This window comes from Phoxinus phoxinus (assembly GCF_949152265.1).
Source record: "Phoxinus phoxinus genome assembly, chromosome: 17".
NCBI lineage: Eukaryota > Metazoa > Chordata > Actinopteri > Cypriniformes > Leuciscidae > Phoxinus > Phoxinus phoxinus.
In genome coordinates this window covers 21,744,629-21,760,304 of record NC_136892.1, presented here as the reverse complement: position 1 = coordinate 21,760,304, position 15,676 = coordinate 21,744,629, and the positions used below count along the sequence as shown (strand labels likewise).

At 41.9% G+C, this 15,676-nt stretch overlaps 1 protein-coding gene across 2 annotated transcripts in view; it reads right to left on the bottom strand.

Moving 5' to 3' along the window:
• The window catches only part of LOC306984849 (transmembrane protein 132C), a 133,203-nt gene that overhangs the window by 83,263 nt on the left and 34,264 nt on the right, over nt 1-15,676 (bottom strand). For both annotated transcript variants that reach the window (XM_079586553.1, XM_079586554.1), the window contains exon 2: nt 2,090-2,996. In XM_079586553.1, the coding sequence (XP_079442679.1) occupies nt 2,090-2,996 (907 nt within the window). The remainder of the gene's footprint in view (nt 1-2,089; nt 2,997-15,676) is intronic.

The following is a 15,676-nucleotide window of genomic DNA, read 5'->3' as shown; positions in this document are numbered from 1 at the left end:
CGTGAGAATACAAACAGGAGTGAACATTAATTTCTCTCACGGTCATTTACTCACTAGCACAGAATGTCTTTAGTCGCTTCATCAAATCCGCTTGTTTTAATTAGAGCTCAACACTCAATGAATCAATAAAGAATTTGCGAACTTTTTCACACTGGGTTGTAAGGAAAATTATTTCAAACAATCATATTGTGTAGTTTACACAGCTCTTCCTTGATTAAATGTTTTGTATTCAGTTGCATTTACTAATTAAGAGTTCAATCTACTCACTGAGAGTTAATTGGTACTTGTTTTGCAAGGGAAATCTATTAAATTACATTTAGGCTATCTTAGCTTAGGCCTTTCACCCCTCCCGGAGCATAGGCCATCGACAACTTTTCTCCAGCGTCCGAGGTCCTGGGCAATTTTCTCCAGCTCTTTCCAGGTGTACACCATCTCTTTGGTGTCTGCCTCCAAATTTCTTCTCCAGGTGTTTTTAGCTCTCCCCCTTTTCCTATTGCCTTGTGGATTCCACATCAGGGCCTGTCTGGTGATGCTTGTCCTTGGTTTTCGCAAGGTGTGTCCCATCCATCTCAACGTCCTCTTCCTGATTTCTTGTTCTGCAGGAAGCTGGTTCGTCCTCTGCCATAAGTCGCAAGTTCTGATGGTGTCCGGCCAGCGGATCTGAAGGATTCTGCGAGACAGCTGTTGATAAAGGTCTGATTTGATTTTCCTGATGAAGAATAAAGAAGGACCGACTTGACATTGGAGTTGAAGAGGTGGATTTTGGTGTGTGTTGTGAGCTGGCGTTCCACACATTTTTCATCATGTGCACGATGATGCTCCCTATGTGAATTTTCTGAATTTTTCTAATCCTAAGGCCAAGTTGGGCTGAGACAGATGAGAGGTCGGATGTTTTCTCTTGCATCAGCTGGCAACTGTGGGAGATTAAGGCAAAATCCAGGTCGTCGAGCTGGTTCCCCTGTCCTGTGTCAACTGAATTCCATTGCTCTTTCCTGCTGTTGTATTCTTCAGGATCCAGTCAATTGCCAAGAGAAATAGGAATGGTGATACCCAATTGGCTATCTAGGCTATTTGGATATTTAGGGTATCTAGGTGTCATTTAATAAATGTCACAAGTTAAACTTTGACATATTTTCTCCTAGAAGGTGGAGTCAGTGGCTTCCAACGGGTAGGATGTAGGTCTATTCTTTTTTGTGAACATCAGGAGTAAAGAACAATGCTAAATGCTAAATATGCATACTTAAAAAATAGCTTATCAACATTTTAAAGGAAATAGAAAACACTCCCAAGTTCTTACATATTTTTTTGGACATCAAAGATTGTGTCCAATCAAACTATATGGTATTTTGAATAAAAAAAAAAAATAGAAGTAAGACCAATAACAACAGATGAGATGATATGCCCTCATCATTGATACCCATGAACTTTACACAGAGTAAAATAACATACATTGGAGACTGCATTTACAGTCCCATACTTTCCAACCAATGAATTTCTACAACCTTTTAATGTCTTTTAGTCATTTGTGAAGATGACTGGTCAAAGCTTTTTAAAATCATCTTATAGAGAACAGTTACAAAGAGTACTTTCTAGCCCAAGAAGTAGCCTACTTTAGAACTAAGAATAACTAGAAAAAAAACATAAGTAGACTATAGTAATTTGTGGATTTTTCCAGGCCGAGAAGTAGCACTTTTGAAATTATTTGGGAACATACAGGATCACATGCAGAGACTTAAAAAAATAACTTTTGATAATTAAATTCCAGGCAAAATTGTCCAGGTAAAATATTTTCAATGCCACAAATAGTTTTAAGGAGTTAACGGTTGGTTGGAAGCAAAAAATGGTCGTCAAAGAGTTTTTTCTTTTTTTTGCATTTAGAGAGATATTGTGTAAATATCAAAATGTCAGATCTGTTCTTTTCCATGAAATACTACATGATGATCAATGGCTGTCAAGTCCAGCTATCAATTATCAAAGTCAACAAAGCTATCAAAGTAAAAAAAATAAAAAATAAAAATAATAATATATATATATATATATATATATATATAAATTATTATTTAAAAGCATTTTAGCAGGGGTCACTCACCTTAATGTGAAGATCTCTACTGACGAAAGGCTGGAGACCGCGAGGAAGCCTGACACCGTCTCCCTCTGCCTGATGGGTCTTGAGGGAACCATCACCACAAAGTTACTGTCCAAACGCAGCTCAGAGAGTGGCTGGAACAGCCGTACACTGCCGATCCTGCGCATGGGTGTTGGCCCTGAGAAGTAACCGGCCGGACCCAGTTGGCCAGTGCGGATGGAATTGGTCTTGCGTGAGTCCTCAGAGCTGCATTCCCCAGTCTCAGTGGATTGTAGCATGTAATACAGCTCCACGGGAGTGCCTTCAACCAGCTCAGGAGATCTCTGTCGACCTGGTATGACACTAGGGGGACTGAACCAGCTAGGCAGTGGCTCCAATTCAGCCACACACAGTCCGAGTTCCCCTTTCAGATGACAGGTGCCTCGTACCTCTTGGGTTTCATGGAAGGCAAACATCCTGACACACGGCAACTTGTCCATGGCACTGTAGTCGTCCCAGTCCCGGCCTACTAAGTAGAAGAGAACCTGAACCTTTGGCCAACTGGGATGGATTCGCTCACTGATAATGAAAGTCTGTACTTTCCAATTAAAACTAAAGAGTGGAGAGGAAGTGGATAATGGTGATGTGGATGAAGGGCTGTTGAAGAGTCCCGGGCCCAGAAGATCCATGGGCACGGGCTGTTCCACATACAACGGTCCGTAACTGGCATTGACCGACGGCGTCTTTCTGGCTTGTTGGATAAAGAAAAGCTCTGTACGAACCTGCAGGCTGGAGTTCCTCATGATGTCCTGGTTGGCTTCTTTCAGGAAGAAGGCAGACTCTGCATTTAACACCTGATATCGGACCGGAAGATACGTCGGGATGGCACCAAATCTCTGCAGTCCTTCCATCAGCAACCGGCTGTCAATGACTGCCAAATAATGGAGAAGACAGGAAAGACATCACTCATCCATCTATCAGACAGTAAGAGCTCAAAACCCGACCTAGCAACTTGCATGCTCTTACATGCTCTAAAGCAAGGATCATTTGTCTCCAAAACCTATTCTGCAATCCCATCTCAAGGCAACTGGACTCTTTTATTGAATGCCTTCAACCAGCAGTTCACTGCAGATATTTGGGGTGATGGAAGGACCCAAGAGGCTCCATTGATTTTGCGTCACAGCGCTAGTCTGAGAGAAAGAGATGCTGGCGATTTGTGACAGCTGGTGGCAGACAAATGTTATTGGTGCTTAAGGCAGACACTACAGCACAGCAGGAAGAGGCTTATATACCATTGTGCAACAAAGTATTTGATTTATTTAAAGGTTTTTGCCAATGAATATAGATTGAGTTTGGGGATTTCTACTCGTTCTACAGCATTTGTATACAGAAAGTTATCTTTGTTTTTTAATGTAATCACCTATAATAAATCAAATCATCTCATGAATATTGAGTTAATATAGTGGAATCAGTTTGTTTTGTTTCAGGCGAACCAGATCTTGAGAAGAGTAATGCAAAATGTCAGTAAAGAAAGGTGGGAGTAAAACTTTACTCTAAGACTATTTTCCTGTGGGACTAAAACATTATTCTTTTTGGCAGCAATAAAAAGGGGAGAGAGAAAGAAAAAGTGAGAAAGATAAAGAGTAAAGGCAGAGAAGAAAAAAAATCACAAAAGCTTCACTGAACGTTGCGCGACACTCAGACTGATTAACTCGAGTCGAAATCCCAAAACTTCTCTTCAAAAGTGCTACCTAAAAAAAAAAAAAAAAAAGCATTAATTTGCAGACATTGTCTTTCTCTTGGTAACAAGCAGGATTTCACATCTAGCCATTTGGAAGAATCAGATGGCCATTTTTAAAAATTGCAGTAAACCAGCAATTCTTTGTGTCTCTGACAAACAAAATGTTTAGCAAAATTATTACATGCTCAATGTGTACTGAAAATGAAACTTCTAGTGAACCTTTGTTCAAACTTACTAAAAATCTAATATTATTCTGTAGAATAACTTAACAGAATAGTATGATTTGAAGCCATTATAAGCAGATTAAAGAAAGAAGCGTGATTATAAAAAAGAAAGTAGATATTATTAGCAACGATATTAGCATGTTGGCCAACCATGATAATTATGATCATGTTATGAAAGATAATAGGTAAATTATATTATTTATAGATTGACAAATTGACACTACTTGAATAATTTGGACATATATGGCCATTTTTTACGACATATTAACTCATCAAATATCTATTATATTACAATATTATGATTATATAAGATAAATATATAAAAGGAAAGCTCCACACACAGGCAGAAGTCCTAGATGTATCAATAGAGCAGAATGAATAAACTAAATAACTAAAATAACTAATAAACTGTTGCATCTCTGCTCGATCAGTTAAAGCGCTCCTCTTTTTCTCTGAAATTAGCATATGTTCATCCTAAACTGTATTTAAAGTCTAATTAGCAGGTGAGCCAAGATAATTTGCTTGGGTTAATTCAAATTTTGTGTACACACTTTGGATACAGCTAAGACTTTTTCATTCAAAACTGTCAGAAGGACGCCAAGAATATGTTCTCTCACTGAAAAGCATCTATCTAAAGGTACCTACCACATGGATTTGCAAATATAGATTAAAACAATTGTTCTCAAACATAGTTTGGGGATATGAAGTGAAATCATGCATTTAAAAAAAGTGTTAAGACAGGAAAAAAGAGGTGACATTCAAGCTTCTGTCATTTTTTTTATTTTTTTATATCTTACAATTGTTTAAATTCAATTTTAAATGATTGCAAGATATCCTAACTAGTTAAACACTATACTTAAATGTTTTGACTAAAAAATAAAGTGCTTCAATTAGTAATTCATTAGAATACAGACCAGAAAATAGATTACAGCATGAAAAATGTTCATACCTTTCTCTGCTCTTAATGATTAATGTGTGGGAGGAGATCAATCTTCATTTTTGTTATCTAATTGTATAAGGCCCAGGGTTCCCTTTCAAGGGAACTCGAGCTGCGTTGAGACGCGGTGGGAACGCCTTGCGTGATTGCGTCGTGAAGCACATCTAAAATCAGTCCAATGGAAACGGGAGACGTCATGGGCGGGTGACGTCACCGACCAGGAAGCTATAAAGCACTCCCGCGATCAGAGAACACTAGCTTTGTTGCCTTCAGCAAGCGCTCTCTGTCTGTCCATGTCTATTTATTGTTGTCTGTCTCAGTATCTAGATATATATTATGAAGAAACAAGAATTCAAAACGTTGTGTTGTTCCCTACCCTCGTTATCTCGGTTGTTGGGGACGCGCATCAGCTTTGCGTTGCTTGTTTGGGAGTAGAGCATACCCAGTCAGTTCTCGAGGGGGCTGACTGAGTTGCGAGAGGTTGTCTGTTAATCACCTCGCTCCCGCCGGGCGTTCTTCGAGGAGGACGATTCGGTGCGCGCTTCCCGAGGCGCGAGTCCCGCTGCTGCCGAGGCACAACGGCGACGCGCATCATGGGGAGCGCAAATGGATCTAACAGCGAGGTTTGAGACGGGCGCGCCCTATCTCTGCCTTCACGTGTTAAATCCAGTGGCTTATCTCGGGGAGAAGCACGCGCTGCGTTTTCTTTTCCCCGCGATGAGACCCTCGTGCTGCGATCTCCAGTTCCGAGGAATTGGTGATCGTTAGTTTTTAAAAACAATATATGTGTATAGCCTATCTCTATATATATGAATAAAGCAGATGTGTGTGAGTTTTCAATGAATAAATAAATAAGTCAGCTCATAACTCTGTTGTATAAAGAGGAGCTTATAAAAGGAGGTTTTATTTTGTGCTGATTGCCAAGTTAAATGTTTTCTGGCCAACTGAACATTATGAGAGTGAGAATATAATTAAATCTCTATATCTCAGCCTCCTCGTCGGGGATTGCCGTTTTTTCCTATCTCTACACTGAGGAGTTGAGATCGTGGAATAAACCGGTTTCTATTTTATGTGTTTATCCCCAAAACTTCTACTAAAGTACTGTTTTGAGTATTAAATGTCATAGTATGACAGTGCCTCGGGTTAAAGAGACGCTTACTAGCTATCTCTCTCCCGAGTCGGCGTCATCATTTCCCCGACGTTATCCACCAGCCATCATAAATAATAGATAAATATTATTAGGCAGCATTGGTGGGTAAACTATATAAGGACGTGGATGTATGTGAGGGGCGACTCTCTGAGGAGGGTCGCAGCGCTGCCAGTTCGGTTGTTTTCCTGCTGGTGGCCACGGAGTGATATATATATATATATATATAAGTTTTTCTGATGTAAAGAAAAATAAAGGAAAAAAAGAAACTAATAATAATATATATATGTCTGTTCTCTGAACGCTTCGCTTTCAACAAAATGAAGATATTTTCTATCCAGCGGTGTTCCAGAGGTGTCTTCCTCACCGATCTAATGTTCCTGAGACTGCTGGGCGGGAGCAGTCTCAGCATACTAAAGCTCCTCGCAGCTTAAAGTGCTGCAAATTAGAGCGTCGCCATTCGGGCTCATCCACAATCGAGAGGGACCTGGGTGGCGGTCGCTGTATAGCCAGTTAGAGATATGCAAGATCTGAGAACTGTTTTATCTCTAATTTAGCTTGGAAGAAGAAGCCCTGACGCCGAGGCTGCAGGCTTCTGAGGGTGGTCCCCTCCGGGGTAGGGACGGTTTTGAGAAATCGTTTCTCCTCGGCGCCCTCTGGGGTGCGACTCTCTGAGGAGGGTCGCAACGCTGCCAGTTCGGTTCTCCTGCCGGTTCACCGTTTCAGGACACCGAGGTGTCAGCGTCCCCAAACGATCCTCCGAGGAGGGTCGTAGAGCAGTCAGTTCGGTTTCCCAGCCGGTTCGCCGTTTCAGGGCACCGAGGTGCCTGCTCTTTCCAACGATCCTCCGAGGAGGGTCGTTGGAGCTAAGATAGTTAGAGGTAGGCAAGATCTGAGGACTGTCGTTATCTCTAATAAAACTTAGACAAGAAGTCCTGACGCTGAGGCTATCAGGCTTCTGAAGGTTCCTCCGGGGCAGGGACGGTTTTGAGAAATCGTTTCTCCTCGGCGCCCTCTGGGGTGCGACTCTCTGAGGAGAGTCGCAGCGCTGCCAGTTCGGTTGTTCCCTGCCGGTCCTCCGTTCAGGGCACCGAGGTGTCAGCGTCCCCAAACGATCCTCCGAGGAGGGTCGTAGAGCAGTCAGTTCGGTTTCCCTGCCGGTTCGCCGTTTCAGGGCACCGAGGTGCCTGCTCTTTCCAACGATCCTCCGAGGAGGGTCGTTGGAGCTAAGATAGTTAGAGGTAGGCAAGATCTGAGGACTGTCGTTATCTCTAATAAAACTTAGACAAGAAGTCCTGACGCTGAGGCTATCAGGCTTCTGAAGGTTCCTCCGGGGCAGGGACGGTTTTGAGAAATCGCTTCTCCTCGGCGACCTCTGGGGTGCGACTCTTTGAGGAGGGTCGCAGCGCTGCCAGTTCGGTTGTTCCCTGCCGGTCCTCCGTTCAGGGCACCGAGGTGTCAGCGTCCCCAAACGATCCTCCGAGGAGGGTCGTAGAACGGTCAGTTCGGTTGTTCCCTGCCGGTTCGCCGCTTCAGGGCACTGAAGTGACTGTTCAACCAAATCCAGAGGCCAGTCTCGAGAGACTGGTGCCCTTAGCAGAATTTCTGGCAGCGTGGAAACTACTGCCACATATTTCTCAGTGGGTCCTGCACACTATAGAAAAGGGTTCAGAATTCAGTTCGGTTCTCGTCCGCCCAGATTTCTAGGCGTCCTCCCCACAGTGGTGGACCTCGAGCGGGCTCTGGTTATGGAGCAGGAAGTGCTGACACTTTTGCAAAAAGGAGCTATAGAAGGGGTTCCTCCTCCCAGCAGACAGTCAGGGTTTTATAGCCGCTACTTCATTGTTCCGAATGAGGATGAGGGGTTGCGTCCTATTCTAGTCCTGCGTCAATTAAACGGCAGGTTTCAGAATCTCATGTTCATAGTATGCTTACGATAATATGATTGTGTCACAGATTCAGCCCGAGGACTGGTCTGTCACAATAGACGTGAAGGACGCTTATCTATCCATCCTCATCACAGGAGGTTCCTGAGGTTTGCTTTCGGGGGCGAAGCATACCAATATCGGGTTCTTCCGTGCGGCCTAGGTTTATCACCCCACACCTTTACAATATGCGTGGATGCAGCTCTGGCTCCTCTGAGACTCCAGCGCATTTGCGTATTATACTATCGACGATTGGTTGATCCTAGCTCAATTTGGGCAGATAGCAGTTCGGCATCGAGATGTCGTTCTGTCTCATTTAAGATGTTGGGGTTGCGACTCAACGCCAAGAAGAGTGTGCTCCTCCCAGCTCAGAGGACCACTTTTCCAGGTGTTATAAATGATTCGCCGTAAATGGGGTAAAACTAGGCCAGTCACTCACTGTGGAACAGTTTCAGACTGTTGGGTCTTGTGGCAGCTGCGTCCAACGTAATTACTTTTGGCCTTCTGTACATGAGACCCCTGCAGTGGTGGCTCAGGACCAAGGGGTTTTCTCCGAGGGGAAATCCGTTTTCGCATGATCAAGGTCACGCGGCTATGCCTACGTGCCTCGGTCATGTGAAAGAACCTTGGTTTCTCGCCCAGGCCCAGTGTTGGGGGCTTCTTGTTGACGCTTATGCTATCGACGGATGCTTCCCTCACAAGTGGGGGGTGATCATGAGTGGTCATTCGGCGAAGGGTCTTTGGCAGGACCATCTCCTTTTGGCACATAATTGGCTAGAAGTGATGGCGGTATTCCGAGAATCTCAATACTTCCTGTCAGAACCGAGAGGTCACCATGTGCCTGTCCTCCCGGACAACACACTGATGGTCTCGTATATCAGAGCAGATATTCTGTTGAGGCAGGGGCTGAGGCCCGGGGAATGGAGACTTCACCCCGAGGTGGTGGAGCTTCTTTGGGAGAACTTCGGTTAAAACTTTGCCTTTGTGGTTATCCCTGACGCATCCAGCTCCGCTTGGACTGGATGCGATGTATTAGGTGTGGTCGAGGCTACACCTGTACGCATTTCCCGATATCTCTGCTCCCGGGAGTTACCCTCATCTGGAGTCATGGATACTGTGGGCTCGGCCTCTGAGGGGGCCCAGCTCATAGATTCAGGTCTCTCGACTGAGGTCGTGGAGACCTTACTCCAGTCTAGAGCTCCCTCCACGAGAAGACTCAAAATTGAAATGTAAACTGTTCTCTGCCTGGTGTGCAGAACACCTTCTGAATCTTGCTATCTGCCCTATGGTACAGTACTTGATTTCTGCAATGTATGTTTCTTTGCTGGGTTATCTCTGAGGAGAGATCCTTATTTCATCTTCTCCGTGGTACATGAGGCTGAGGCCTGCACGTACTTGGATTTGCACCTGGTATGGTGGTAGTCTTTCTTCACCCCAGGCCGGGTTGTATTCCTAGGTCCCTACTCAATTTGCGGGTCATTTGTGCTGCAGGCCTTCTGTCCTCCACCTTAATCAGGAAAAGCTAAAGACAGATATTGAGCAAGCGAGTAGTTGAGGCTATCTCACTTGCTTATGTAGCGGCTGGACAGCCTTCACCTTTGGCTGTCCGGGCCCACTCTACTAGGAGTATGGCTTTAAATTCAGGAGTTTCTCTCCACGACATCTGTAATGCGGCAGGATGTCCTTACCGCATACAGTTGTCTATTTTTTATGACTTGGACCTAGACTCCACTCCAGGGTCTAGGGGGCTTGTTTCTAGTGTGCGCATGGTCTTCATACAGTACAGGCATTTGTCATATGGCGTCGTGGGTATAGGGTTCCCACCGCGTCTCAACGCAGCTCGAGTTCCCTTGAAAGGGAACGTCTCAGGTTACGTATGTAACCCTGGTTCCCTGAGAGGGAACGAGACGCTGCGTTGCTTTGCCATACTCCCTGCATACCTGTGATCATCTTGCTTCAGGCTTTTTCAAAGCTAGTGTTCTCTGATCGCGGGAGTGCTTTATAGCTTCCTGGTCGGTGACGTCACCCGCCCATGACGTCTCCCGTTTCCATTGGACTGATTTTAGATGTGCTTCACGACGCAATCACGCAAGGCGTTCCCACCGCGTCTCAACGCAGCGTCTCGTTCCCTCTCAGGGAACCAGGGTTACATACGTAACCTGAGACGTTTTCTTTTTATGGTTACATTATTCTTCATTAGTAGGCTCTGGTTAGCAGAAGATACTAAAGAATCAAAAACTGAACTCTAAAGTCACACTCAAATATACACCGGAAAACTTTTTTGCTTGCTTGATGGCGACTCTTACAGTTACTCTACACCACTTCCTTGGTTTTTCCATATCAGTTTAGTGAGAGTTAGATGGCTTAGATGAAACTCCGAAGAAGTAACTGAAATACATGCTGACATGGTAAGCGGCAATTCGGGGGAGCCGTTAACTACTTTAGGATATGCTCTAGCATGGACAACTGTCCCAACTTCAAATTCTGGCCTTTAGGGAATGTTAATATAGTCAGGTTTTGAGGCATCATAATTGAATTGTCCTCTGGCCACTTTCTCAGCTGCCAATAAAAAAAGTGTATAATCCTACTGTAAGTGAAGTAGGAGTTTCACAGGATAGTGGCCAACTGCTGAGCTAATAGATAACATTAATAATGGTAATCCTTCAGAGTGCCCACACTGCATACATTCAATGAGTAGGTAGCGTTCAGTGTCACCATCACTTAAAGGCAAGTAGGACCACTGCACACATCTTTCAATATTAGCCAGCTAATAGAAAGAAAATCAAGAAGACAAATCATATCTTAGTCCATTTGAAAAATTGGGTGTTATGACTGGGTAGATATACATGTCCAAGACAAAATATCACAGTGTGACAGCATTACGAAAATGTTTCAACCCTATAACTAAGGTCAAGCAATGCCAATGGGTTGGAAAGGGTATGGAGCAATAATACTAATAATTTATTTACTGCCATTGCAATGATACAACGAGATTACATTACATTAGAGCATCAAGCATCAATTTCATGAAGTGCAAGAGATCACCAATAGCGTATTTATTTGTAAACAGGGCAAAGTGACAAAAAACAAGGAAAATGTTATGAGGCGAGGAATCACTAGTGTATATTTGTGTATAGTTGTGTGTGGTGCAGCAATACGAAGTCCAGTTCACAGTTATTGCAATTGTTGGATAGTATGGATAATAGACGCATTAACTGAGATCTACAATAGCACATTTTGTAAACAGGGGAAAGCGACATATAACAAACAATGAAAAGGGTATATGAGGTGAAGAGTCACTAGTAACCAGGAAAATAAGTATAATTGTGTGTGTTGCATCAATGCACAGTCCAGCTCACAGTTGCATTTGTTGGACAATATTAAGCGAGTAGACTGTGAGTGGAGGGGGGAGAAGGGAATGGTGCTTATTCAGCAGTCTAACTGCCTGGGGGTAGAGGCTGTTGGCCATTCTGGTGGTTCTGGCTTGAAGAGACCTGTAACTCCTGCCCGGTGGTAGCAGGCGGAACAAGCCGTGTGCTGGATGGAACCGGTCTCTCATGATGTTGTGTGTCCTATGAAGACAGCGGGAAATGTACACAGATGAGATCTCCGGGAGGACAGTCCCGATGATTTTGCCTGCAGTTTTCACCACCCTCTGAATCAACTGCTGTTCAGCTATAGTGCAGCTAGAAAACCACACTAACAGCCCATAAGGCAGCACAATTTGAATTGCACAGTTGTAATAATTTATCATGAGCCTTTTGGGGAGTTCTCTTTTCAGCTTCCTGAAAACAAATAAATATTAATATTTTAAAATAAATTAATACATATTTTTATAAAATACAAAAAATACATACATTTTGTACAAAAAATTGTATTACATATCCATAGGAGAATGATTCATTAAAGGGATAGTTCACCCAAAAATGAAAATTAGCCCATGATTTACTCTCCCTGAAGCCATCCTAGGTGTATATGACATTCTCCTTTCACACAAATACAATCAGAGTTATATAAAAAAATGCGCTGGCTCTTCCAAGCTTTATAATGGGAGTCAATGGGTATATATTTTGGCAGTCCATCAAAGCGCATCCATCTATTATAAAAGTGCTCGACAGGGCCCTGGCAGGTTAATAAAGGCTTTGAAGTGAAGAGATCCGTTCGTGTAAGAAAAATATCCATATTTAAAACTTTATCGACTATAATAACTAGCTTCCGGCAGACGGGCGTATGCAAGTTGACTTACGGCAAAAGAGTAACACTTGACGCATATGACGTAGGATGTTAGTCTGGCTATCACCAGACCAAGCTCAATCTTTTAAGATTGAACATTAGTCTGAGGAGTCTGCATGCCCTGTGTTTCTACTGCACAAGAGGCGTGATCAACGGGAATAGTTCAAATGACTCTATGCGCAATTGGATAGTACTTCAACCAATCAGACGTGAAAACTCCAGTTTGTACAAAACAAACGTGTTGGTTTGTACCATTGATCAGCGTTTGCAAAGGCAACAATGGCATTGAGCGATTTTTGCAGGTTGTGCAAAAAAACATGAAAGTGAGTGGTATTTACACCCACTAGAGAGATTTGTTTGCTAAACTAAAGAAGCTATTGAACATCGTCGAGAGGTTAAAATAAATTGGATTCGTCGCTTCTCTATCGTCATCGTGTTAAACCCGCCAATAGCGCGCCAGGTGGATAAGCCAGTTTGTTATTGGTTCCCGCAAATTTATAAAGGAAGCAGGATAGATAAATGTAGATAAATAGAAAGTGGTTTACCCAGTCTAGTAGGATGTAGGCGTAGCGTAAGCTTTGACGCCTCTCGCGGTTCAAACAAACAGGGCTGGGCAACCGCGTTCGTCATTACGTTGTGAATCAAGTTCAAGCGTTACTCTTTTGGCGTAAGTCGACTTGCATACGGCCGTCTGCCGGAAGCTAGTTATTTTAGTCGATAAAGTTTTAAATATGGATACACATCGCTTCACTTCACAAGGCCTTTATTAACCCGCCAGGGCCGTGTCGAGCACTTTTATAAAAATGTCCAAAAAAATATACCCATTGACTCCCATTATAAAGCTTGGAAGAGCCGAGGCATTTTTTTATATAACTCCGATTGTATTTGTCTGAAAGAAGAATGTCATATACACATAGGATGGCTTCAGGGTGAGTAATCAATGGGCTAATTTTCATTTTTGGGTGAACTATCCCTTTAATGAATCATTCTCCTGTGGATATGCAATACAATCTTAGTACAAAATGTATGTATGTTTTGTATTTTGTAAAAATATTTATTTGATATTATTGTTATGCAGTAATAGCTTTGTATGTCTATGAATGTTAGCACATATATTTATGTTTTATGCTATCGGATATATAGCACTTTTAGGTTAAAGTTAACTTTTTAGTTTTAGTGTTTTGCCAGTCAGATAGACTCCCTTCCCTCACACAACTCTAAAGACAAGAAGTTTGTTTGCCAACAGGTTTCATGGTCTGAAGTATGGAGTGAAACCACAAATAAAACAGAAAAATATTTTTCTAATATAATCAGGTGGGCTATTGCCTATTGTGATACTGATGGTGCAAATAAAAAATAAACAAACATTTGCGCTGAGCACCTTTTTCGCCTCTGAATAAAAGCATTCTGTATGAAATTTACAACAATTCTGTGTGTGAGCTTCTCCTCTTGTTGGACATAATAGTTATTTTTTAACTGGTCGCAAAAGTGTCTCATTTACCAACTTCTTTAGTATTTGGCACAAACCTTTTATGGCTTTTTTTGTAGGTCTTTCACTAATGTACAGTGTAAGAAATTAATATTCATTTTGAGAATATCAACGTTACAACTTGCCAGATTTTGATAATGGATATTAGTGTTTTTTATCATATGGCTCACACCTAAGAACACCCCTTACCCATGGTAAAAACCATTGTAATTCACTGCCAATGGTGGATTATTGCTTTAGTTTAAAAGATAACGATTTTAGTCATGCAATTTGTAGTCTGTACCGGATTACATTTCAGAAGTAATCTAACACTGCGCATAATTACATGCTGAGATAGAGCAAGCCAGAGACAGGGAGGAAGACAGAAAAGGCAGCAGCTATCTGGGCATCGAGCACACGTACTGATTGCATCAGTATAGTGGAGCAGGAATCTCAGCATGTAAGCCTTATCGGAGACGTGTCTGTCGAGCAAAGGGGAGAAAATTAAGCTGATTTCAAAATGTTGGGAGTTGTGAAACGAGCAGAGGGGGAAATTAAAGATTCTGAGCCTACGGAGAGGATGCCACTGACAGACAAATAGCAAAAAAAGGTTCTATCACATACAAAATAGAGAATATTTCCTTGGCATGCTTAAGGTTCAAGAAAGAGTAATTAATTTTTTTGTTACATTTTAGAACTAGGCAAAAATGCACCCACCACTTAAAAGCTACTTGACATTTTAGATACAGGGTTAAATTAACCCTTAATTTTCCAGAGCAGGTGCTAGTTGAGATCAAACTGTGATCAAACTGTGATCTGCCTCGATTTAGCTCCAAAAATAATAGATCTGTACAGTCATGACGTGGGTTAGTACAGGTCTACCCGGAAGGCTGATTCGCTGTGGGTCAGCATTCCCATGGGGAAATTTAATTAGGTTTTAAGAATAGTGTTTTTCAATTAAAGAGTAAAACAAGGTCTTACAAAACTACTTGAAGAGACTTTCATGTTCTACAAAATAAATTACATAAATTCACATTTTGTGATGTGGTGATTCACATTAACTTTGAAAAGGTTGGGGTTGGTAAGACTTTGTTTAATGTTTTTTAAAAAGAAGTCTCTTATGATCACCAAAAATATCTGTTTCCTATTTTAATATGTTTTCAAATGTAACTAATGTGATGGTGGCACATTTTTCTTCAGAAATCATTCTTATATTATTTGTTGCTTAAGTAACATTTTGTATTATTATCAAGGTTTGAAACAGTTGTGCTGCTTAATATTTTTGTGGAAACTGTGATACAGTTTTTCAGGATTCTTGACAAATAGATAAAACAGAAATTAGTTTTAATGTAAGTCTTTACTGTCACTTTTGTCCATTTTATGCATCATAAAATAATAAATAAATAATAATAATAATCTTACAGATCCAAAACTGGTAGTGTAGAAAATGTGGAAGTCTCCTGAAGATCACATTTTACTCTTAAACCAAAAACGGCAACTAGCCTATATAAAAAAGAAAATCCTAACTAGCTATTTCTCTTCCAAGTAGGACTACAAACTGAAGAGCTCTATTGCTTTCTGGAAGATTCTATAAATATATCTTCCCCCCTTTTCCCCATTCAAACATAATGCAATGAACATTACCATTTTCCATAATGATAATTGAGACATTTTTAGAGACCCACTAATGGCAGGAAACTCTTGATCTGCATTCGTCATGCCTGGTTGCAGAAATATCTTCCACAATCTGCTCAAAGCCACTTTATCAAAACATTAGCAATCGCGCACTAAGGCTTATAGTGAACTAGTGTCTCCGATGAGACATCTAAACAAACCTAAGAGGCCAAATAAGCATAAGGCTTTTTATGATTACATTACTGCTTTCTATTGCTTGTTGAGCTTGAGTCTATTGCAGTGAGGGCTGGACAAAGTAAAT